This window comes from Bombus bifarius, unplaced genomic scaffold (genome assembly GCF_011952205.1).
Source record: "Bombus bifarius isolate JDL3187 unplaced genomic scaffold, Bbif_JDL3187 scf7180000008169, whole genome shotgun sequence".
In the NCBI taxonomy this organism is placed as follows: Eukaryota; Metazoa; Arthropoda; class Insecta; order Hymenoptera; family Apidae; genus Bombus; species Bombus bifarius.
The window spans coordinates 959,589-986,188 of NW_022884490.1; the positions used below are offsets into that span (position 1 = coordinate 959,589).

Here is a 26,600-nt window from a genome sequence, read left to right on the forward strand (position 1 = left end):
CCTCACGGCTTAGCCTTGGAAACCGTAGCAAAACTAGCGTTGGCGAGACTTGGACTTCCAACCCACACGATCTTCGTGTGTTTGCCCACGCAACAGAAGCTTTGCAAAACCGTGAAACGATCGTACGATCCCAACATACCGGGCACCTCGTCAAATTTCAAGCTCGGTTCAACAACGAACGCAGGACGAAGGAGCAATTCGACCTTGTTTTCGTGTAAGCGTCATTTTCCTACTTGGGTGGTGTACATTCGTAATAAGCTGCTTAGTTATATACCGTAGCTTACTATGATCTAAAGCCAAACCCACAAGTTTCGTGTCGTTAGAGTGCATTACGTAATTTGTCCTTTAACCTTCTCCTACGACTTGGACACTCGACATCGGAGCATATTCGCGTAAACTTATCTCGAGTTTTTGTGAATTATTTGTGACGACACAGTTAAAATCTCTTTATTAAAACCAATAGTATACTAAAGTATGACATTCGAAGAATATTGTGTAAAATTTTCACGCAGAAATATTAAAAAATACGGCAATGGCAGTAATTATTCGGACGTGTCTCGGAAAAAGGTAGAATTGCTCATAACTTGGTGCTGGATCAAAAAATCAAAGTTCATTCGTTAGGTAACAGTTTTCCCCAGGTAACGCTGCGAGGGTTTTTCGAAATTTCAATTTTTCACTTTTTCGGAACACTTTGAAGGGATAAATTAGCCGATTTTGCGCAAATTTGCGGCTAATTTATCTTCACAAATAATTCATAAAAACATGCCTTATTTTATACGAATTAACCTTACCCCCAGCAGAATTGACATTTGCGCAAGTATAAATTTAACGTATGAAAGATGGGCAAAAACGTGAAACGGTAACCCTGTGTTTGCGCTGTCTTTCTCTCCCATGTGTTAAATTTGACAAATTAGACAGATAAAATATCTGTCAAACTAACGGCTCTCCGGTGCAAATAGGTTAATACTCTTTTGTAAAGAATGTCCAGTTGAATCGAGTAATGTGATAAAATATATACGACGATTATCAAAGAAAGCGAGGTCATCTTGATGTCGCAGAAAATACAAGGTATAAAAAAATAAAACTGCATCCACCCGACGAGTTCCTTCAAGTGCGACATAATTCGTTAAAAACCTGTCTCCATAGAGCCATAGACGGTACTCCTTATTTACTCACCCTGTATGACAGAAGAGGACAGAATCCAAAAATATTGTTCCGTTAATAAAAATAAAACGTTTAGATAGGGGAACTCTTGGATAGTAGAACATACGGATCATAGATCTTGCGGATAGCAGGGAGGTTCGAGTGCAGTCGCGGGTTAACATGTCGATCGGATGTTATGTTTTTGCGTAGAACAGCTTTTTCTTCAATGGACGTGCGCGAAATTTCAGGACAAAGAGCGGAATTGCGACGACGACAGGAAGTCGGACGTTTGTTTGATTGAACGATAGCATCCCGGCAAAAAAGCTCTTTCTGTCAACCCTTCCCATCCGGCTCTTTTTTCTTCGCTTTCTTCTTGTTTCTTCTCCACCTCTTTCGTGTTTTCGCTGAATTGACTAACAGGAGGGCTGCGCTCGTGCAAACAACGTGACAGAGCCTTTCAATTCCTTTCTTTTTTTCTCGAGGGGTGGCCTCCGACGTTGAATTCCTTCAAAAAGTCTGAATTTCCTGAACACTGTGGGGATGAAATTCCGAAAAGTTAAACGATCCAAAACCTAAAGAACAAAAAAGTACGTGGCAAATCGAATTCCATTCGAATGTAAAATAATTTGCAGCGTAAATCATCTATCATACAATAAATAATATACGATGTTTGCGGTTATTTCGCAATTGTGCTTGGTACGTGTAACGCGTATTAAAAGCTACTTTGTCGTTCCTCCTATTTCCATAGAACGATAATAGAGGAAATTGTGAAATGTCGGTTATTTCTGTCTTTCTACGTGTCGATTGCAACTTCATTGTCGAACGTTTTGTTTTAGAGAATCGGTTTGCGTGGAATTACGTGGCCTCATTAAGGAGGTAACGTGGAAGTTATTTTTAAGTCGTAACACGCCTATTTCTCGACATGGGCGGTTAGGTCATAGGTCTTAAACAGATAAGTGCGCTACTGTATGGTCGTACCGTACCGTATTATGTGTTAAAAAATATCGCGTTTAAAGTATACTTGGCAGAGATTTTAACGTCCACGTAATCCGCGTCAAGGTGGGCACGTTTCGCAATCTTACTGATGTCTCGCAGATTAAGCTGTGCTTTCGAATTACTCCTTTTCAAAATTATTAAAATGGATGTTGGCACTCTCGTCACAGCCCCATTATATGTGCGTCTATGCGTCTCTTCGGTGTGCCGTCGTCGCTGAACGTTCACAAAGTGCATCTTGACATGAATCTGTATAAAAGAGCCGGCAGGCTCTGCAACAGAATTTCGTCAGTTTCAAAATTATTAAAGCCGACCGATGCTTTTACTTAAAGCGGCTTTCGCTTTTATTGGGTTGGCAACTAAGTGATTGCGGATTTTGTCATTACCACCTAATGATAAAATCCGCAATCACTTAGTTGCCAACCCAATACTTTATCCAATCAGAACAGAAACGAAATACCAAACACCGACAAGTAGAAATATATACATTTCTACTATAAATGTATTGCAACAGTAATCTGCATAGTAAATTAAGATATAGAAATACGTACATACTTAGATAGGTCGTGATTAATTGCGCAGAAAGATCGTAATAGGCATAAGCCTCGATAAGATGAACGATTACAGTGCAATGCGATTTTTGTTTCGTCCGTGGCACGCTCAGGATTTCTTTAACATTCTGATTTTTAACATTTTGACAAGAATTTTTTTCTCTCGAATTACTCGAGGAAGAAGTTGCGAGTTTTTTCTTCTTAATGAACTTTTGTTTAATTGTCAAGCGTGACTTTTATTTGCGTGTAATTGCGTGTTTAAGTTAAGATACTTTGCTCGAGATAGATGTAATTTGAGAGGGTTAGCGTACAATTATTTTGCGTACAAAGTGAACTTCACATTCGGGAGTCGGATCCTGCAGCCTATCTTGCTTTATATTTATGAAATTATTTTTCAAAAAGATATTGGTCGAGCAAAATTCTACACGACACGATCGTTGATATCGAGGTAACAAAGACTAAATCCAAAATGCAAAGTTAGTCGTTATAATGATTTATAGTAGCGTCGGGTCAGTACATTGTACGCATTTCTATTTTGCGAAGTATGATTTTTACTAACTTCGTTTCTGCTGTAACGCTTTTCCCAGAATACTTTATTTCCACTTAATTAAACGTGGGTACTGTACGTGTGACAATATTTAAAGAGTATAGAAAGTGTAAATTCTAAATGCTTTCCACGAATGTGGCGTAAAATAACAAACCTCGTTCTCTTCTGTTTAAGTAACATTTCCTCTCTTCTACTTACTTTAAACTGTTTAAAGATCAACGTACAATGGGTCACGGAACATTTTCTATGCTACTAGCATGGTAGATAAGTGTATGGTAAATGTGTCGCGTATCGAAACATGAATTTGATACTAAATAAATATTAAAGCATACGATATCCGGCAAGCATTTCTTATTATTATTTTAGTTGAATTTATACGATTTGTCGTAACTATTTCACCTGCTCCAAATCACATAAAAAATAGAGCTACTTTTGTAATTTCAACGTACGCTTGGATCGTCATCTAGCGTATCCAATATGTATGTATGAGCCATAAATTGAATGAATAAAAATCAGTCTTGCAGCAACATTTTCTAAAACTTCGACTTGTTATAACCAAAAATAGAAAGGAAAAAAGGAGAACGAAAACGAGGAGAAAGGGAAAAAGAATGGCACGATAGATTCTCTCATTGTAAGCTTCATTCGCCCCAAATCATCCTACGATCCCTCTTTAGAAGCATTTTCAAGTAGAAAAACGTCTCGAACAGTCCAAGCTCGATTGAGTACAACAGAGTCTAACGATGCGTCGTGACATAGTCTTGTGATTTCTTCGTCGCGCTGATCGTTGAATCGAAACCGGTGTCTCGATGAATTCGATCGAACCTCTCTCTTTCTCTCTCTCTCTCTCTTTCTTTCTCTCTTTTTGCAGTCTGTAACGCTATGCTCGATGTCGTATGACAACTAGTTGTTAGCGATGACATGGCTTCTTTTTATAGACGAGCGTAAACGTGGCGCGCGCGCTCGCGTGCCCGTTTTCTCCGCGCGTTAATGCTTCTGTGCGGAGCACGTGCAACTCGCAACGAATGCACGAGCGTAGCAAACATCCGTTGCTACCGCTTCCATCGCCCCGAGGAAAAATATTTTTCTACTCCTCGCTACCGGCCAACTTACTTGGAAAGCTCGAGCTCTTTTTCATTTTATAGGAGCGTTCTATGTCCGGACTGTTCGGCAGATTGGTAATGTTTCTGATAGCTTTCATCGTGCTATTACATGGTACACATCATGGTATATATACGTTCGCCTAGAAAAGTCGGGCAATTACTGTTAATTGTATACGTACGCTGTAGGAATACTTTCGTGTAATTTTGCTGCAACAAATTACAACACATCCTTATGTGGAAAGAATTTAATGTTGCACGAGATCAGTCTTCTTACTTAGAAAGTCTGGTTATATATTGCATCCTCATCTTCGGAATAGAATTAATACGAATACTGAAAACGCTGTTACATGCCGAGTGTTTAACAATATATCGAACCGATCGTATGTTCAATTTTTATTTTTAGTTAAGTGAAGTTAAGTGAATCATTATAAATATGATAACGGATAACGGAATGGTAAAGTGAATAGTAAACAGGATAAATATGATTGTAAATATAATATGGTAGATATAATTGTGGTAAATAATAGAATATAACTATAAAAAATTATTGCTAGTATATTAAATTATATGTTTATAGTTCTGTTATTCATTTTATTATTATTCTCTTTTATCGCATTAAAATTTGCAATACTTTTTACTAGTTTATTAGAGAAAGGGAATTAAACCTTGTCCTATATTGTTTCAACGTTTTCATTGAAATTTAGTATTTAATTTTAATTCTCAAATTTTAATTCTCAAATTACGATTATAAAGGAAACGAGTTTTGTAAACTACGGATCATCATTTACTTTGAACACCAGTGTAGTAAAACTCCAACATAGAACTAGTTCAGCCAGAGTTTTGTCACATTATGTGAATCTCACAGATTGCAGCAGCGAGGAGTGCGTATCGCTTCTGTCCTGATTACAGCAGCACTGCAGCAATTAGAAGAAGAAGAAGAAGAAGAAGAAGAAGATTCGATTAAAGTATTAAAGGGAACGATGGAAAGAAACGGAAGGAAAATAACTCTCGTTGATATATTAAATATTACGAAATGCAGTTCGATTCTAAAACTAATTACGCGGAAACGCAAGACAAAATTAGGTCATTGAGTACACGAACGATGTCGAGATAAACGATAAACGACGTCAGCTTTCGTCGCGTATTTTAACTTAATCGCTAACACATATCGCTTACAGCAAACGTAAAGACACGTTTCAGCGTCAAATTTCCTGCTTTTTTATCCGAAGTAATAAGCTGTTGATATGTCGAAGAGCTCTCCGTCGAATTTTTGTCGATCTTCAACGTCGACAGCATTTACGTGACTTTTACGTGAAATTTCCCCTGTTTAACTCTTTCGCGCATCGTACGCTCAATTTATAAGTTACGAAGCTTCAAGCTTCTGTAAAATTACGAGCTCATCTATTAAAGATCGACGAAGTTACGTGATCGCGATCGATGACGATCCGTTTGACGGCGATCCGTGACTCGAATATTTATTCGAGCAGATTGTACAGAATATAGATCGTTATTCCACTCGAACAGCCATGCCTATATGTGACACGGTTGTGTAACAGAACCAAGGTGCCCGTTTGAAGAACACGTTGGCTAACGTGGACATTCAAGGATTTCTTTTTATTGCGCCCCGTGTTTCCCACTTTCGTAGGTTTTGCTCGCCGTGCGATCTGCCGAAGCTTCAAGGATCGTTCGCTTCTTGCCTCGTTGCATTTTTCATTCGTACGCGGAACTACGTTCTCCCGGATAAGAATTGATTTTTGCACGGGCTTTGGTGTCGAAGATTTAAGCGAAAATATCCTCGAACCGAGCATCTCATGGAAAGACTGTTATCTTGTTTCAGGCACTTAGTTAGTAATGCATGCTTTATTAATCCTGCACAGTGGATGAGATTGTTACATTTTCAACAACTTCATTTTATCTTGTACTTTGAATTTACGTATGTATGTATGTAGTGTATTGGAATAAATAAAATAAGAAATAAATATATAGTTGTTTAATAAATATAAAAAAAGCATATGCATAGTGCATAAAGAAATAAATATACAGAATTAATGAAGAGAAAATAAAAATTAATCTAAATATTGATATTACCAATCTTTTAATCTGAACAATAATTACCGAGAGAGAAAAAGAGAGAGAGAGAAATTAGGAGAAGTTTAACCATCCATTCATCTATTCTTATATTGCATCTTACGATTTCGTTCTGCTATCGAGTCTCGTAATGGAAATTTTCGCCTGCCGCGGGATATCTCGCGCGAATTTCCTGGGAGTTTACGGTCGGTGATATGCACTTTCACGGTTTATTTAGTATGTTCCCTATTCCAGATAAAATTGATAATTTTTCGAGAATTATTCGTACCTCGGCGGATCGTGTCACACCTTTCTCGATTATACGCAATTTTCATTGAAAACAACGACTCATAAATATTATTATCTGGTTGATAATAAATATTATTATTTGAATTATTGATAAATTATTATCTACCGTCGGCTAGAAATATCTCTCGTTGCTTTTTATGATAAGCCAGATTGCAGATTAGTTAAAATAGATACAAGATATTTATAATAAAACGTAAATAGATTAATTTACGTTTAACGTACGTTTCGAATTACGTTAATTTGTGTTCGGTATGCCTTTCCAATTTTCGTTTGTTAAGATGAGTCTTGCATTAGGAAACCAAAGCAAATGTTTCTTGCTATTCTTGAATAAGAATATTCAAGAATATTCTTGAAGAATAATTTCTTCTTCTGTTCTCTTTTACTTAATTTCTCTTTACACTCAATGTTAACAACAATTTGTCTCGATCAGACGTGTGAGGGTGCACCCGGCTATCGATATATATTTGTCAATATTTAAAGATTCTTAACTAAAAGGATCAATACGCATTGTCAATACGATATCGTCAGTATTTATTGACAAACTTCATTTTCGTTGAGGATCTTGAAATATTGACAATACGTATTATTGATCGTCTAAGGGCACCGTAGAATCTGTTCGTTCAGATTGTTCGATTGCTTTAACGCGTTACGATGCGTTACACAATAACAAGCTGATATCGTATAATTCGACTTGGTCAATCGATACTCGAACATCGAAGAAAAACTTGCACTATTGCTTTGTTTATTTCCACCGCGAAGTCGCATGATCGCGAAAACGTCGATCTCGTGTTATTCTTTGCGTTAGTGTCCTGCTGTTCGAAAGAAAAGTGAAAACCAGTCAGGCCAAGGACTTCGATACCGCTTCAGTCTATGGAGATTCAATTATATCAGCGATAATGGAACTCTTTTTGTCTTGAAGAAAATTATTACGCCGATCGATATTCTTTCCGTTACTAATAATTAGCAGAGAAGTTAGCAATTGATTACTTTGGTACCGTAACGTGTACAAAAAATACTTGGATGTTCGTGGTTGAAGTGCATTTAATCAAGCGTAATGCAATATCGTGCCAGCCACGTTATTAAGCGAATATTACGAAATAAAAGCAACGATGTTTCGCGTAATTAATCGTGTCACTTTTACGTACTTTGACGAGGCAAATGAATTATTGGATCGATGCCTTTTAAAAAACGAAACGTAATAAGACTCGGATCGTTTCAAGCTATTAAGGGCTAATCATTCTTGTTTCTATCATTTCCGTTATTATCTTCTAAGTTATTAACGCAAAGAATTCAAACGAATTTTCTCATGATGATAGTTCTACTGTAACGTCGCTTTAATGCTCGCTGTACGTCAGTTTTGTAACTGGGATGTGATATATTAAATATTCTCTGTATATCGTAATAAGCCTAATGTGCTTTCGTATTCGTACTCGACTACATTCATACGCGTGTATTTAGATTTGAGATAAACAGCTGCCCTGCTAGTCCGCATCGTAGAAGACAGTTTACCCGACGTTTATCCATGCACAGACATAATTTATGCAGGTAACAGGTAAATCTGAAATGGAATAAAACGTACGAGATCATACAAATTGTAAATAGTAATTTAGATAGTAAATGGAATGTATATATGTAATATCTCTGTGAATAAAAATATTTAGTATCGAGGATAAAGAAGCGATATCTTCAGAAGTTCTAATTATTCGAAAATAATTACGTAAAATTATTTCCTCGGTTCTGCGTATCAACGTAAGAGGCAAGATACTAAATTAAAAAGCACAGTCATATCCTGACAATAAAAAGGATATTGTGTTATAGGAATTTATTCTTATCGATAGTTCCTAATGGTTACGTCGCTACGTCATCGTCTCTGTAAAAGGCATTAGAAACTCCTTCGTTCAACATTCATTTGCATAGCAGAAGTGCCATTACTATTTCGTACGGCCACTCCCGACTTTTGCAGGCCTCCGAGTTTCTGCATTCCTCGCTCTTCCTTGAAATTACTGGTCAAGTTGAATGAGTGTGCGAGAGATATCGTCCGCAAGCGATCATCCGGTAGATTGTAAACGGAGAATCGTCATCGTTATGCAGCAGAAATTCCACTCTGGAATGGCAGAACTGAAATTACTGCGCGATTACAGTTTTGTAATTAGTTCCTTTAGCTTTTAACGTGCCTTTTCCGAATAGATACTGCGATACTTCTCCATCGAAGATTTTTTTTCTTTTTTAATTGAACGACAGGAATTAAAAAGTGCTAGATAAAAATTGTTCCAGGCAATATTCTAGATAGTTTATTTATTTCACAACATCATTTATATCTTTTAATTTTCAATTTGTCCCTTTCACGATGGAAAAACTACTTTCCTAATAATTTGGAATTAATTACTACTAATAATTTGGAAAAAAAGAAGACCGCCGTGTTTATATGTTTTATCTATATTTTTCTTGTTCTCCAGCGTTATCTTAAGCATCAAAGATACGAGCTACAACAAATCTAACATAGAGTAGCCGTCATGAATGTACATAACGCAACATATTCCTTTGGGAGGAGAATATTTCACGATTCTGGTAGCCTTCGTCGTTCAAACTTGTTCCAAAGGACGAGAGAGGATGTATATTGAATATCGTGCTCGTTTGAAACTTGGCAGGTTCTTTCAGTCTATTTCGATATCTTTTCAAAGTGGTTATGACCCGTTTTTGCTATCTTTCGCGCAGTTTGCTTAAAACCGAGACTTATCTCTGTGTAATTATCAAATTTGCTATTCATTTGATACGTCGAGTCTTTCGTTCGAAGGCTTAATTCATTTGGTTCGAAAAATCTAACGTAATCGTGTCTGATTATTGAGATTTTGCTTAATTCAAACTTTCACCAGTTCCAATTGCAATGCAGCCTGATATTGTAAAATTAATTATATCGTAATTTGTTTTATATCGATTGTTAATTATTTAGAGTATGTATTTAATGAAAGTACAGCCTTGGTATGTATTTAACAAAAATAAGTTAAGGAAGAAAGATAACGATTTAATCTTATCTAGTGGATTGACAATTCAGACGACGAATTATTAAACTCGCATTTTAATCGTCCAAAATATTTAACAATAATTTACAAAGTATCATTAATAAGTAAATATAAATACGAATATATACATATCCACGTACGTGTAAATATCGTATATAATAAATACAAGTATAAAAATAAATAAATATTTTCAACCTGCAAGGCAAGATTCCCAACTTGTAACTTGGAAAAACTATGAAACTTTGAGAATATGTAGACGATATATAGATATGTATCACGCAATCTTTTTTGACCCTTTTTTGGCCCGAAGAGGGTGATATTGACCCTTGAAATTGAAATGAATATTGACCCTTCCGATTTTACCTTTCGACTCGCGAACTACAAAAGATAGAAAAAGGATTCCCAGACAAAAGTTACCTCTTCTAACGAGGACCGTCATTTGGCAAAAAAGTTTATCAACGTTCTAGGGAAGCTGTAACGTAAAATTCGAAAATGACTGGATTTTCAGAGATCAATGTCACCCTCTTAGGGTGAATTTGCATAGCAAAAAAGAAAAATAATTGCGTAATACGTATCAATATATCGTCTACATGTTCCCAAAGTTTCATAATTTGTCGAATCTGCGAGTTGGATGATCTTCCCTTGTTAGCGATGGGTATATCAGAAACCAAGGTAATAAAAACAGAGGTGAATTTGCTTCCAAAGAGCCATCTCTCTCGCTGTTACTTTCCGAACAAAATAACAATTTCCCACCGTCTTGGGATTTTCACGAGCGACCTGGAACGGGAGAAGCTTCCGTTGCATCCCGCGCACGAAATGGGACATAAGGCGCCGTTCAGGGTCGTCTATCACGAAAGGAAGGATGACTACTGTATAACTAACAATGCTTGTGCTGGGTCGATAACAATGATTGGCCGGACTTCGTTGACCCCTTTAACTTGCACACATTCCCGAGCCTCGCCCAATGTTATAAATCGACGCTCTTCCTCGCTCAAAATACTTGTATTGTACGATTGTATCGGTCTCCGTAATTGACGAGTGACGTAATTGTTGCTGTAATCGTGATTAATCCTGTTATCGCGAAGCGGACATCGTCGTATCAATAAAAATTGAGAAATTGATTAATCGGATAATACAAGAATTTACATGAAGTTAGACGAACAACAGAAATAACATAACGAATGTACAATTTTAAATGAAATATCGAAACCGATCATTTGGTCAGGGCTGGTAGAGCATCTTTCACAAACGCGACAAGATTTTTATCTTTCTCTTGGATGACATTGATTTTAGTCTACATCGACTGGCAAACAAACATTTTTGCCCATTTTTCACGTACCTTGTATTCGATACGACGATAGAAATTATGCAAAATGGGAAATTTACAAACTCGTACTGCGTTGCCAAACTATTAATTGCCTGTCACAGCGGATATATCCGTCGTTGAAACGAATCGACGAATTATGCGCCATTCGCTTGGCTGCGACACATTGAAGGTATATTACGTATGTATGTACTTTCCTTAAAAATTATTTGTCTGTCGGGCCAGGCACGTTAGGGCAGCTCTCGATTCTAGAAAAGGGCGCGGTGCTTGAAGATTTACCATACAATAAGGCGCGAAGAAGCGTCTCGAGTGGCTGGTGAAGTGCCTTATCTTATTGTTAGAAGGAAAGTGTACGAGGCACGAAGGTATAAAAGTGCGATGAAAGCGTACCACCTGCTGGATAGTCGTTGAACCTTACAACCTTGTTGCAAGGAAGATGTTTTAATCCTCTGTAATCTATAGATAATATTACACAGCCATAGACAGGAACGTTTTAAACGATACACAAACCCTTAGACAGAATAAGCTGCGATGCGTCCGATCTTGTTGCAAATATTCTTACATATTCGTCTGTAATTTGCAAATCTTATCTTATTTATTTAGAGATTGGAAGAAAGTGGGAAAAATGATTAAAATACATGGAATTTGGAAACGAAGGAACAACGCGTTGTTATTGCGGCTATTACATTTTTATATTGTTAATCTTCTTCGATCAAACGTGTCAAATCAAGCAGTACGTGTGTATATGTTTATAGTTAGATCGATGGTTTTTAAGATGGAAAAATATTAACCGTTTGAGTCCCAGAGGTCTTTAAAAAAATAGGGTTGAAGAATCTCGAACAATACGGCAACGCTTGTCTTGATCGATTGCGAAGAAAATCAAGCGGCGCAATAGCGCTCGTCATATTTGTTATTTTTATGAAATACGTCTATATTATTATATATGTATACTATTAATTTATAAATATTTCGAGTTTTGTCCAATAAAAATTATTGAGAAGATAACAATGAGATACAAAGTACCGTCAGTCGTTCGTAGCTTTCAAATGCACTGGGACTTTTCGACGCAAAATCTAAACAGTGCGATCGCGTACTTCGTTTTTGTTACATTCATTCGTCATTGTCTATCGACAGTGCAAACGTCGATCTCGAACGTTCCAAGTGATAATTATTGATTTTCTCTTGTTTTTCATTGTTGCAGGCCAAACAACGTGCCTCCGTAAAATGGCTCTTGTCGAAGGCGTACAACAACCGAGTGCCAGAAAACCTTCGTGATCCGTATTATATCGATAATGAGGTAAGTAGAGCTGATTTTTTACCAGACACCTGCCACAGTTGACGTTATAATCGATACAGAGACGCGCGTATTCTTATTAACGCCAATTTGAATTACGACAGGACAGAAATTGAATACCGATTGTAAGAATCGAGTTCTGAAAACACAGGGAGAATATTTTAACAACGAAACCGAACAGTTCTACAGCGTTGAAATAATTTGTCGATTGACTAAAATGCAATAACGAATAATAATAAATAAATGAATCACGTCGAAGATTAGTTGTTGGAAATATCACATACAACTTTTCGATTTAATCTAAACTTACCATCTTCTGATCGACGTGATAAACGCTCCCTTGCGTTTCTGTTATTTTAGAGTTGGTCGATCACAAACTGTATAAATATTTTTACCAATCACGTTAAAGATTGATTATTGAAAATTTCAGCTACAACTTCTCCAATTAATCTAAACTTGGAATTTTCTGATCAACGTAATTAATGATCCCTCCTTTATCTTCAAGCAATTATTACACAAACTACGTGTTTTTTTACTGAAAGTTTGTCTTCGGTTCTACTACGGACTTTTTCAACTCACTTAACTCGAGACTAATTAACTTTACAAGAACTTTCGACAGAAACATTCAATTAAAACAGCAGTGTTCCGAGAACAGAATCAAAGTATCAGTCGTATTCGCTGATAGAAGACAGGACCTCCGTCTAGCTACTTGATTCTTAAAGTATCGTGGTTTTCGGTTAAATTCTAATTTTTCTAAGTGCCGCGTATCATTCGACAACTCAGAGAAGACACCCGGTGGGCATGTCGGTTCTCAATGGCGGTAGCTCGGTTTCTTCCGCGATTTTTAACGCGTGCTGAAAACTCTTTTGTGGCACACGTCGTTATTTCGTGACGGAGAAAACCGTTGCTGGCATCGTGAAAGGTATACGCAAAGTCGTTGGGCGTTTTACTCGGCAAACGCTAATAAAGATCCGTGAAAAGTATTCTTCCGCCGAACTTCGATAATGAACGGCGAAATCTCGGGAAAATTTCTCGGAAATGACACGGATATCTGTTATAACGAGAGATTGCTTATCATAGATATGACGAACGAAGTGGACCTGTGTAATAAGCGGCGAACGCGGAAGGAAAACACGAGGCAGCATATTAGTCGTAACAAAGAATTTTCCGTTTTTGCGAGTTTTGAAAACGTCCAGATATTTTCAATTCCGCGTGCAAGTGCCTCTCTTTTATGTAAATAATCTCATCTGTCGTTGGCGCGAAAGATTTTTACACGAAACATGGAACGTCATGAAAAGGTACAAATCACCGTGTAAGACGAAATATTTCGTCGTGTGAAACGAACAACGCCCCTATCGATTACTACGATATAGTTCGTCATGGCACAACGCCGTATGGAAATAATTCTGCATTCGAAATGTAGCCATTTCAACAAGGAAATATCAAACAATTTTTGCTCGAGAACTCCTCGTCCTACTCTCGCGATACCAAAGGTATTCACGGCGCTAATTCTTACTGGATTACCCTACATAGAAATAATAAACATCACGGCGAGTTTGAAGTACAATTTAATCGAGCAATCGAGGAAAATTGTATATCGAAACTAGTAATAACGTTAGAGCGCGAAGGATAGGTAATCGCTTGGAGTAATTATTCTTTGTATCGTAAAAGTAAACAAACTGATATCGATTGTTACACTGTTACTTCACAACCGTATCTGGCATTCCACGTACAATGCATACACGAAAGCTTCGGTTGTGTGGTTGATCCAGTTAAGGCAATTGAATTACCGCGCGATCGTCCGCAGCCGACCTCTTTCTCTGCGATCAGTAAATCATGGAAGTACCGTGACGAGCGTTCGCGTTGATTTATACGTTTCTTTTGTGCCTTGTCGACTCGATCACAGGATGTATTATTTAGCCGAGGACCATCGCCGTTTCGTTAAGCGGAATCAATTAATAGCTAGCTATCGATTCTTTGTTTCGAGACGCTCGAAATTCACGACCGAGAGGGAGCTGTTCAAGGTGTTCCGGCGCCGCCAGGTGAGACCCTTGAACTTGGAAAGTGCTATCGAACGGTTCTACTCGAAAGCGCGCTAGAGCCTCCCGTATCCGAGCTAATAAGAAGACAGAAATGTTCGTACGATAGATCATCCGAGTAATAGAGCAATCGTTTCTCCGATATTAAATTTCATTTGTTCAAATAGAGATCAAGGAAATCGTCAGTTCGTTTTTAATATCTGGGAAACCCATATTTTTTGTCCACTGAACTACATGAATTTTTAACGCGAGAACGCGTTCCATGATATTAAATTTCATTTGTTCAGACAGAGACTAAGGAAATTGTCAGTTCGTTCGAATATCCGAGGAATTCGTATTTCTTTGGTCGTTAAATTACAGAAACGTTCGGCACAAGGAGAAGGCGCATCTTCGTCGTTTGTTGTTCTCGTTCACTGTTCCTGCCCTACCACGCAATTACAACGTAAAAGCAATATTTAATTAATTTGATAATTAAAATGCACACACGAGCCTCATTTTTAGACGTTAACCATCAACAAGACCAAATACTTTCGATCCGTGGTACTCTTTGTTCCAGGATAATGAATTCAGCCACAATAGATGTTTCAGCCTCTAGTCACGATCTCTCCGGTATCGCTTGATTAACCGGCAAGAATTCTCCTCTTTCTTCCTTATAACTCTTCCTTATGAACCATCTGCAAGCTAGTCGCATCCTTTTCACACTTGAACTTTCGTTCGTTCGGATAACCAGTTGCCGAGTCTCGGCTTTCCCTTTAAAGTCAAAGGTGTAATCCGACGATGATTACGACTCTCTGGAAGAAACAATAGAGACCAGAGTCTGGCTCATCTTCAACGAGTAGTTGTCGCGGCTTTCTTCACCTGTGCGAACGGAGCCTGAGCATCTGATAATCGATCGTTTCGATTGTTCTTCCGTTTTTTCTCCTTCCCTATTGTGTCTCGCCGATTTATCTTTTGTTACAGCTGATTTGCGAGTTCCTCCCGTTGGAAAAAGCGAAGTTCGTAAAATTGTACTAGCAAGTGTAGATTCGGGCTAGCGATTGCGTAAGTTCCAATGATTGGCAAAATAATGTACGTAATACTTTCTACTTATTTCAGATCAGTGACTTGCTCGCTCGCTCGTTTTCAACAGACTTTTAACTACGATCGATTTTTCGAGCCACTTTTTTTTTATGGACCAAGAGCAGATTTAATTGGCCGTTATATATATATACAGCCAGCGGGGGCTATTTCAGTCATTTCAAGTGCCTACGTAAGGAATTAATGTAGCGTAAATCATAGCGGTAATTATCTTTTAGATAGATGACGTCGTGTTTTCCTCTTTTCAGTAAGACGCGTCGCTCGAAAAGATTGAAAAAATAAAATTCGCAAGATATATATATTTAGGTATACTTTAGAAACCATTTATCTTTTATTTACTGTTTGATGTACTTTTTTTTAAAAGAAATCTTTAATATGTAATTTAATAGTCGCCAAAGTAATTTACATTAAGCATTTGAAATAAATCAGACAGTTGTATAATTTTTTTCAATAGTAATTCTTTGTATAGCAAATTATTTAACATATCAAATTTTTGGGCTTTTTATGGTTTTTTTAAATTAATTTTAATGTGGTAAAAAGTGATTAATTTTATGAAAGACTAACTTGTAAAAGATATAAGATGTCGAATTATCATATTTATGTCGCTTCTTAACGAATATGAATTATTTATTAGCTAATAAAGAAATAATGATAAAGGACGTAAAACTATTGCAAACGTAATAATTAAATATTCCATACTTAATGCTTCCCCTGTTGAGTATTCAACCAAACACCACGGTGTTATTTCCACATTTCGAAAAGTAACTTAAAGTAAAAAAAACATGTTTGTATGGCACATAAAGCGAGAGGCAGTAACAATCGGAAAGGGATTAACTTTTTCTGCGCTGTACGTATATGGAACTTGGAACAAACCGCAAGAACCTCACGTTTCTATCGTAAAGTTGTCTCGACCGAAGCTCCGCTGACCGACGAAACATCAATTCTGTCCCAATTTCTTTTCTGTACGAGGCAGAATCGTAAAGAGAGAAACGAGTTTTCGCGGCGACGCTTCAAGTCCGCTTGGAGTTGACGATTCGAGTAAAGGTATCTGGATATTCGCGATCTAGTTTGCGGGCATCTTGAAATCTAGGTGAACCGAGATTATCGTGAAATGATAAGTATTCATGGTAACATCGTTAATTATCCAATTAACCTATCAAAGACCAAAAACTACAATTTAAATTTATGCTACGTGTTACAAGTTTGACAATATCTGCGTCTCAAGGAATAGCCATAAGAACACCTTTATCAGAAATCTCGAACTTTTATGTTCCAATCTCACCCTTTAGCAAACTTTATCTCATACTTTAACGAACAGAATTTTCACGTTTCAAGGGAAATTATTCAAATTTCTTTCTCTTGCATTCTGCATGTCTTCTTCCTTCTTTTACAAGCGTTATCCTGGTTGGTTAGACGCGTGGCGCGTGTTGTTCCGCGATAGTTCAGCGACAATAGCGACGACCAGTGTATTTCCGTTACTACGATGCATCGTCTCGAGTTCTTCGCATTTCCGCGCACTACGCCGGAAATTACGGAATACTAATATTTGCTCGTCGTGCCTGCCGGATATTCTTATGCGGTTGCGGCCAACCTATGCGACACAGGGTATTGTGTTTCGAGCTGCCGCTACGAGCAGATCTGCTTTGACACGAACCTGATTTCTCTGCAGCCGCTATTTTCTTCCTTTCTCCGCTTTCCTTTTTTTAATTTGAGTTTTTGTTGCTTAGAAATTTTTTCGTTTCCTTTTCATAATTTAAGAGGTTTCTTTCTTTTTTTTTTTTATAGGAAACGGTTCATGAGAATTGAGTAAATTGCGTCTGAAATTCTTGTTTTATTTTTTCAATATTGGCTACGTTTGAATGGATAATTATTAGATTGCGGATTTCTGTACAAGCGTATATCTTCACAGGGAGATTTGTTTTATCTAGTAAGAATTATGACGGACATTCTGAGGTGTGTTTTTTCCTCTGTGTAAGCAATTTTCATAAAGAGACAAGATTTATCGAAGTTGTTTGTCGTTCGTAGACAACTCGCACAACTTTATTAAAATGTTTCATTTCAGAACCAAGAACACCTGAAGCCGCAGATCGTCCACGCACTTTCCAATGCGGAACTATACTGTTTGGCGCTGGCGAACATCTATTCGGATCCAAATTATCACAATCAGAATCATTGCGGTATTCTCCAAGCCCTGGCCAGAAAGGGTGTTTACCTCGCGGAGCCAAACAATACTCAACTCACCGAAACGATTCTCATTCAAAATTCACCACTCAAGATGGTAAGATGAAATGAACTTTTTCGGTTGAACTTTCGCGAATTTTTACGACCGCGCTCTAAACACGCGATCGTGATGATACGCGAACGAAAATGGTATTAGCATAAAATACTTGAGAAAAAAATTCCGAAACTGTAAGATAATGTCTATTCGACGTTAAAACTGGAAGTACGAGAAACTGTCAAGCTTTGAATAAATCAAGGAAAAAAAAAGCTTTTAATTATTTAGAAATCTACTGTTATTATTATTACTAAATCTATTATAATCTGGAAAATGAAACATCAAATAGATAGTTACGCGTAGATATTTCCTTCGAAATCTCAGTCGTCAGAAAATAAAGAATATTCAACAAAAAAATCTAATTTGTTCCCCATACCATCTTTAAACATACAAAACTCTAATTACAATGTCGTATAAATAAAATTCCGATTGATCTATCTCTGTTAAAACCGTATCAGTTTGCTGTCCTAACGAACGCACAATAAATCACATATAAGATACATACGTAACCACGCGACACATCTGAATATAAAAGATTTATGAAGGGTAAAATAAATGCCAATTGAGCGCAAGGCAACAGGGAAAATAATTGTAAATCGAGTTCCTCTTATGGCCTATTATAACTATGCTACAACCACTATAAAACAGATAGATATTTATTGTAATTCGAGGTGCCAGAAGGCCACACAATGGACTTGTTTTACAATAATCCTTGTAACTTATTCCTCCGTACTATACTCATACCGTCCTCTGATTTATATTGCACACGGTACTCCCTTTGGTCCTGTTATTTCTCGCCTCCTTTCCACTCTCCTTCTCTTGGTATTAACATCTACGTAAATTACAGAGTATAGCAGCTGCTATAAAATCTTTCAAATAAATTCTCTTTCCATTAAATATTCTGTCCACGATAGAATCTGACAGTCGTATATCTCTTTGCAGTCCGCGCATATGGCTGTGATAGAGGGCCTGATGGTCTTGTACGCGAAGGAAGTAGTGACTGGAGATCGAGTAGTTTCGGCGATCCGGCGGTTCGACCCTCAGGCGGAGGTGGATGTGCCAGCGGACCACGAGAAAGGACTTCTTCTCTGGATCAGCCACGCGTCAAACGCGTTGATTGCCAAGATCCAGGCGGAGGAAGGTGCTGGTGATAAAACGCGACTGCCAGAACTGCCAGCTGCCAAGGACTTCCAATCGTTATGCGATGGTGTCGGCCTTGCCGCCGTTGTGGCCTTCTACTGCCCCGGCGAGCTCAATTGGATGGACATCAGGGTGTCGAAGAGACCGTCGGTCGCGGACGCGCTGCACAACTTGTCGCTGGTCCACGCGTTTTGTAACCGATGCTTACCCTATTCCATTTTTCATATGCTACCCGAAGACGTGACGTATATGAGGGGGTAAGAGTCGCAGATTAATCGAAGGTCGTGAGATTTTTAACTTTCACTTCGCTTTTTATTACTTTTAGCTTTTCGAGCTTTTTATAGTAACTCGACATGCAAACTGGAAAATATAAGTTTCTCAATGGTAACTGGTTCTATCAATTAGCTTAGTATTATTTCGGAAGAATGTTAGATCTATCGAAAGGAAATCAATTCTCCTGTAGCCAGTAGTATTAATGTGCTTAATCTTCTTTGTAATATACGATAATTATTTGCAAGAGGACCTTCGATTTCCATCATTTTCTAATATGTTCTTAGGGTCATTGCTCTAAGCAGCGTTGCGAAAGTTTTGAGGGTCGCCGTCTGTTAAAAAGTTGTTCTAAAAAAGAGTTTTATTTTTTTTTATTACAAATTATCTATTTATAAAGGAAAGTAAAATTATTTTGTATTTTGATAGAGTGGTATCAATTAGAAATGCGTTTGGATTAGGCGTGGGTTACCTGAGAAAATAAGCCTCTGTTATTCACACTCTATTAAATATAAATTGTTTTGATAATAACTTTTTAATAAACGGTCTCACCCAAATAATACCCTCGCGATACTACACAGAATGACCTGCGACAGCATATTAAAAAATTATGCAAATCGAAGATGACTTTTTTTCGTCAACATCTACCTAATTTATATTATTCTTAAATGAAGTTCAATCTCATTGTTCTACATGAACTTTATATCGATCAAATTCTTTCAATTGAACTTTCTCCATAGAAAACCTTAGTAATGTTAATTCATCGTGAAACGTGGTTTACTCCAGCGTTGTTAGCAACGACTAGCACATACAGCAAAGTTTCTCAGGTGTTGTCATTTAAATAATTCGTTTTTCCATACCAGGTGCATGAAGCAAAATTTAGTCGTTTTCTTGGCGGACATGTACAACGTATTGGAAATTCATCCGGCGAAATGTGTACGTTATCCAGGCGAGGAAAGGGCGATGCAGTTCTTAGATGGTACGTAAAGTATTCAAGACGAGAATGGCGATTCCCGATTAAAAAGCATTGGAGAGACTTGTTCGACACTATGAACGCATCCTTTGATCAGGAAGGGCTAATGAATTTTGGTATCGGATTAATGTGATTGGTGAAGGCTGCGTACATTCTGTATTGGACTTACCCGTTCTATAATTTATTTTTAATTATACTTTTTTTCCATGGAATTCCGCTTCTGTTGCGAGCAATCTGTACTTGTATATTTGTACAAAATTTGTTACGCACGTATCATAAGGTTAAGAAAACGTCTTAGCAAAGTTTTGTCTCATAACTATGTTCGATAAGCGTGTAAGCTTCGTGTAATTCATTCTACGCTACCGACGAAAAGCTTGAAAGTTTTATCAGTGAGCAGACTGGAAGAAATAAACCAACTATCTTCGGTGCTAAAGATAGATGATTTATGCTTCTTTCTGTACACGCGGTTAAGTAACGAACGATACAGTGATCTTAATTCATTTCTTCGAGTTAAGATTACTAAGAGTTACTAAATTATTATTAATTTTGAACAAACAAAATCTAGACTCACGCGTACACACATACACATTTTTATGACTATTCTAAAGAGCCAAGAATTATTTTCAATAAGTTATAATAAGTGTATCACGTTGCTGTTTCGATGCTCTGTTCTATCCTGGAAAACAACGCGCGACAAAATTTTTCTAATACCCCACACGCTATCTGTATACAATTTCGTATCCTGTTACTATCTAACGAATCGTAAATCAACGAAACGGAATATTGCTCGCAGTTGGAACGGTATCACGCTTTTTATCAGTGTCAGTACACACACTCGTTCCCAGTCTCGAGATCCAGGTCCTTAGCAGCGACTAATAAACGCATCTGTATCTTTTTAGACGGATATATGCAAGACAAAAATTAAGTCGAATTATATATTGTTTCACGATTAATAATAAAATTTACTTTAAAGAAAGGAGAAACAATTGCAAGAGAAAAAAAAAAGAAAAAGAAAAAAGAAAGAAAGAACAAATCAACAGCGACGATCCTCCACGTAATTATATCACTTAATGTAAAACTGTAATATTTCCATATATTTCTATGGCGTAACCTTCTTGATGCTTGACAACAACGCTATCCTCGCCTTCTTCTTTCGTCAACTTCCGGTTGCCAATGAACGAATACGGTGCGGTGACGGGTGCAGCCTGCCCGCGCAATAGTCATGGCGTAGCTCATAAAAGAAGTCTGCCACAGTCTATAGCTCCGATACCTGATCTGAGAAGCAACCTCTCCGTATCCGCGCCAGGCTTCACAGGTACCCACACGTTACCAAACAACCAAAAATCATGAAACTAGGTGGTCTTCTCTGAATCGCGTTTCGCCGACTGACGTGTCGGTTCGAATGAAAAAAAAAAAAAAAAAGAAAATCGAACGCAAAAAAAGAAAAAGAGAAAGAGTATGAAAAAGGTTCAGGTCTTCCGAGGGATCATCAACCTGTCGAGTTTGTCGTTTGTTCTTCGATGGTTCCTTCTTATTTTATTTTTATTTTTTTTTTCAACTTTGTAATATTTCATTCTATCTTAATTTAATTTTCTTGGTTTTCTGTTTTTGGTCTTCTTTAGATTTACTACATTTTAAATGCGACGCATTTTCCCTTTCCTTTGAGTATGGAGTGACAAAGGTACTGTGAATACGTGCGCGAATTTTAGAATAAAAGGTAGATTTGCTATACTGAGCGGATTCAGGTTTTCTCTGTTAAACTGTAAAGATAAGAAGAACATTCTATCATTAGAATATCATTATTTTGTATTCTTGCTAGAACTTGTTAAATCAAGTAATTGCTAGTCTATGTTTGTATCTCATCGAGGAAACCTGAAACACTCTGTATATAGAGGAAACAAATGTAATTATCAATGCACAAAGAGATATTATTGTTAAAATGAGTTTGACGATTAAAGCATAAGGACTCATAGTTAATGATAAATTAAACTAATTAAACTAATTTCTCTAGAATCAAATTATTATACCATTGGGTTGTTCGAAAAATTTGTAGCATATTCAAAGGGAGGAAATGGGGATTTTCTATTGGATAACATCGCGAATATTTCTTCTTAAACTTTTCATTTTTCTTCTTAACAATGAATTCTCTTAAATAACTGTTGTTGTAATAGTAATCCCCACAAGTAGGATCAACGTTGTTTTATCGAACAAAAAAGCTTTCTCTATTGATCATTTCGAAATGAATTTCCCAGTAAATTGATCGTTTCCTTTGATCATTATATTTAACGTACTACGAACAATATTTCGTCCAATTAAGCATTTCGTTATTTAAGAGAAGTTTCTCATAAAATTCTCTTCTGATCTCGCTAAGAACAGCTGAATTTCATATCGATTGTTAGAAACGCTACGAACTTTTCGAACAACGTGATGGATTAAACTCGACGTCGCTAATTGACGTTTAAGTCGTAAATCACATAAAAAATGGTATTTCAATGTTCGCGCAGGTATTGTACGGTAGAGTTACTTTTCTTAATAACTGGTTTCCTAATGATTTCGGGAACGATGGAACGATATCCACGATCTTTTTACGTGTCTAATCTTTTCTCCAAGATCGCACAGTACGTCTGGATTTTTGTTCCATTGACGGATTTGTCATCGTTGTAGTAACAATATTATCGCGTGTCTGTATCCTACGCATAAGAAGGACGTTAACTGAAACAAGCTGAAAGTAAAATACGTACTTCGACTCAGGAACGATCGAACGAGTTGTTTCAAAATGTGTCCATATTTTTATCACGTGTAAAAGAATACTACTACTAATGATAATTAATTAAAAAAAAAAAAAAGAGACAGAGGGAAGAGAAAGAAAAGAAAAAAAAGGAAAAACAAGCGAATGAAAAATGCGTTCTGCATTTAAAACGTGGCCAGATGTTTAGATTTAGCTATGTAACAAAGCGCAGATAACTATTAGGCGCACTCTGCTTCTTACTAATCGTATTATTTTGCGTACCATTTAATACCATGATGGAGTAGCGATCTTCTAACTATTAGGACTGCATGAAGAATACGTGTTTGCGCATTTTTGTGATTAAAAAAAAAGAAGTATTAACAAACGTTCGTTCTCATCGTTTGGTTGCCGCTTGCGTTGTCGTTAGCTTTCCGTTCCTTTCGTTCTGCATGATGCCTCCTCTTTGTCTTATATCATATTCACTGATACAGGAAGAAATCTCAACGATTCATTAATATATCCACTCCATATTAAGTTGGTATACTTGTTTTGCAACGTACATCGTCTACGTTATTGCGTGTTTTGTATTTCTGTGTCTGCTCGGTGATCCTTGTACCTATTTTTATTTCTGCCCCCCTTGTTTCGTTCGTTTTGAATGGGTTTGGTCGACTTTCTTTTTGTGTGACACATTACCACGACGATTAGACACAGCTAGAGATTAGTCTGTTAGCTCTAATTAACCGTTTTACCCATCTGACGAGTGTACATTTTTCCAGTGTATGATAACATTAGCTTTTGTTCAATAGACATATTGGTTTCTGAAACTCGTGCGTCCCGAAATTTCTATAGTCTGGCGACAAATTTTCATCGTGACGCGATCACGGTTTATTTGTTACGATCGATTTTCTTGCAGCCACAGCACAGTGGCCGATCGCCAATGTTGGACAATGTTGCCGGACAGTGTATAGAAATTTCGCACGTGAGTTTCGTTCGGTGTATCATGATGCAACTTAATGTTTTCACACCGATTAAAGGATCCTTCTGAACTTCTATTGTCCTACACGTCAGGAGTGATTATTGATTTAGATATTGATATCATTTAGGTACATACGTAAGCGATCGCTATAGCATTGAATTATTTTCTAGTTGCAAAAGCACCGTCATCCTCCTCTGTCAAGAAGTCACAATCACTGCAACAAACTGCCGAAAATTATTCTCACGACGACAGGTAGGTTTTCACGCTTCATTTTTATACTTATTTCGAAAGTAATCCTAACAATTCTCAATATTCTACTCTTCGTATGACGATCCTTGAAAAGAATACAGAGCATATTCGGTTAAAATATCGCAAGACAGATCTTTATTCTTCTCGTTTCAGAAAAGGCTAGACTCTGTCGTAAAGAGATCATAGTCTAATGTTATAAAGATTAGCAAAAAATATGGAACGACAAACGACATTTTTCGCTTTCGGAATGCATAAGTTTCTTAGTAGTCAACTGTTAATCCATTTCCTTGTAATATTGATTCACACTCCGTGAACACAGGCAGACCGTATTTCTAACAACGTTTAATACGAACACTAACAATCTGTAGCTTCGTTTCTTCAGACTTAGAGCTACGTAATCATAAATCAAATATAATTTATCCTTTATCAGCATTCGATACGAAATCAGTGAATAGCAAACACTGATCAAAGCGTTGAAAATTATTCTACTATCTCTGATTTATGATCGTTTCACAGACGAGCAGGGAGCGAAGAAAGTTTCGTAGTCCACCGTGGCAAAGGCATCCCTACGTTAAGTTCCGTAGCAGACGAGAAATCTATAACTAGAGTAGATGCCGCTGGTCGGCCAAGCAATTGGGAAGAACAGAGGAGAAGCTCGTATGCTGGCCGACGATCCAGGCGTAACAGTGTTTCGGATGACTCTCAGCTGACCATTGAGAACTTTGGCGGATCTCAGGTGAGTGATCACTGCCAACGTGATATCAATTATTCAGATTCAAAAGAAGTAAAAGGGAACGATCGAGTGACGACGTTTCTTGTGCAGGACAATTTACACAACTTCGGCAGAAATCCAGACAAGGAGGTCGGCGCGCACATTGGCAAACGGAGCACCACAGAGCCGACACTACCAGCAAGATCTAGCGTTCAGGATGTGTACGGTAGCGGAGTGCAGCATATTTTATCAGATAACGGATACGATAAGGAAGAACCGCCGAGATTAAGAAGGCAGACCTCAAACTCTAGCTTGGACAACGTCGCGCTCAAGCAAATTTTACATTCCAGCGAGAACGTTAATTCGGACGGGGATACGTCCAAGTTAGCCAGCTTCGCGAATTTAAGCAGGCAGAGCTCTGAGAAAGGGATCAACTTGACCTACACGGAACAAGAACGCGACGACAGCAAGTCGAATCTGTCGAATAAGAAACTTGGTCAGACCAATGGTAATAGGAATGGTGAGAAGAAAACGACGTTCGCCACGTTACCGAATACGACCACGTGGCAGCAACAGAGCAACCAACAATCTCAACAGATGGAACAACATTCTGTTGGTATGTATTTATTATTTGAAGAAGCGCATGACTTAGATAGTTCCTCCTATATTAATGGAATAAACGATGTAATCGTGCTAGCAGACGAGAACGGAGGTAACACGATTATGGCCTCACAACTGAATAATATTAGATTGAAGTTGGAGGAGAAACGACGCCACATAGAAAACGAGAAGAGGAGGATGGAAGTCGTGATGTCGAAACAACGGCAGAAAGTGGGCAAAGCTGCGTTCCTGCAAGCTGTCACGAAGGTAAAATACGTGATTACGCTCAAAAAGATGATCGCGAACTTCGCGTTTCCCATTTTTTAAAGTCTCACGATCGAATTTCAGCCAGATCACTTTCATGGCCTCTTTAATGATTTGTTTCTTTCATTGGAAGATGCATCATTGATAAGATATGAGAATAAGTATTTTTAGAGAGCGTATATGTGCTTCGTTTTCTCGTTTCTAATTATACTTAGTATCCCGGAGGAATTAATCTTCGATTGTTCTCGTATAAGAGTAGGGGAAAGGAGATAAATCGAAACGAAACAGAGCATTGAATACAGCCATGAGGTATTTGAAATTTTGCCACGGGTGTTTAGTATAGAGCAATGCATAATTATATTGTATCGAACGTCGAACAGTTTCTTTTTCTTCTGTAACGAAATTTGTTTAGATCCACAAGCAATTCGATATTTATTATATATTTGCTTCTATAACGTTTATTTGATTTTATAACTGGCTGTATTACTATATTCAATTACTGTGAAGTAGCGTTGTAAGTGAGCTTGCGATAATAATGTTTTATTTCAGGTAAATGCCGCATATTTTTCGATACTTGTTAATTTCTTTCCGTAACATCTATATTTCTGTCATATCATTAGCTTCTGGAGCAATGAATCTTTGTGTGTAGTTGCAAATGTGATATAATTTTGATGCCTATCATGGTTAATGCAGATAATCTTTATTGCCAGCTAAACTATTGTAATACGTTTTTCTTTCTTATCTTTCAGCTGTACTTGGTGGTAAGTGCATGCTGATATGATAAAGTTCTATTATTACAGAATTATAAAATTGAACGTAGACTACACACTTTGTATAATAAAATAGATTATCAGTTCCTTGGATGCCATTCTCGTTCCTCCGCTTTATACATGTTTATGTAAAAATATCTCTAAATAAGTAATGTGAGTAATAAACAAGTAACCGTTTAAAT

General features: G+C 37.3%; 1 protein-coding gene across 29 annotated transcripts in view; it reads left to right on the forward strand.

Annotated features, from left to right (window-relative positions):
- The window catches only part of LOC117209320 (patronin), an 88,130-nt gene that overhangs the window by 48,796 nt on the left and 12,734 nt on the right, over window positions 1-26,600 (forward strand). For 20 of the 29 annotated variants that reach the window (XM_033451201.1, XM_033451208.1, XM_033451211.1 and 17 more), the window contains exons 2-11: window positions 12,256-12,351; window positions 17,527-17,742; window positions 18,682-19,136; window positions 20,010-20,125; window positions 21,324-21,434; window positions 23,994-24,075; window positions 24,589-24,808; window positions 24,896-25,400; window positions 25,482-25,651; window positions 26,398-26,409. In XM_033451201.1, the coding sequence (XP_033307092.1) occupies window positions 12,256-12,351; window positions 17,527-17,742; window positions 18,682-19,136; window positions 20,010-20,125; window positions 21,324-21,434; window positions 23,994-24,075; window positions 24,589-24,808; window positions 24,896-25,400; window positions 25,482-25,651; window positions 26,398-26,409 (1,983 nt within the window). Of the gene's footprint in view, window positions 1-12,255; window positions 12,352-14,240; window positions 14,391-17,526; window positions 17,743-18,681; window positions 19,137-20,009; window positions 20,126-21,323; window positions 21,435-23,993; window positions 24,076-24,588; window positions 24,809-24,895; window positions 25,401-25,481; window positions 25,652-26,397; window positions 26,410-26,600 lie in introns of those variants that run through there. The other 9 variants (XM_033451206.1, XM_033451222.1, XM_033451203.1 and 6 more) reach the window with 5 other exon arrangements.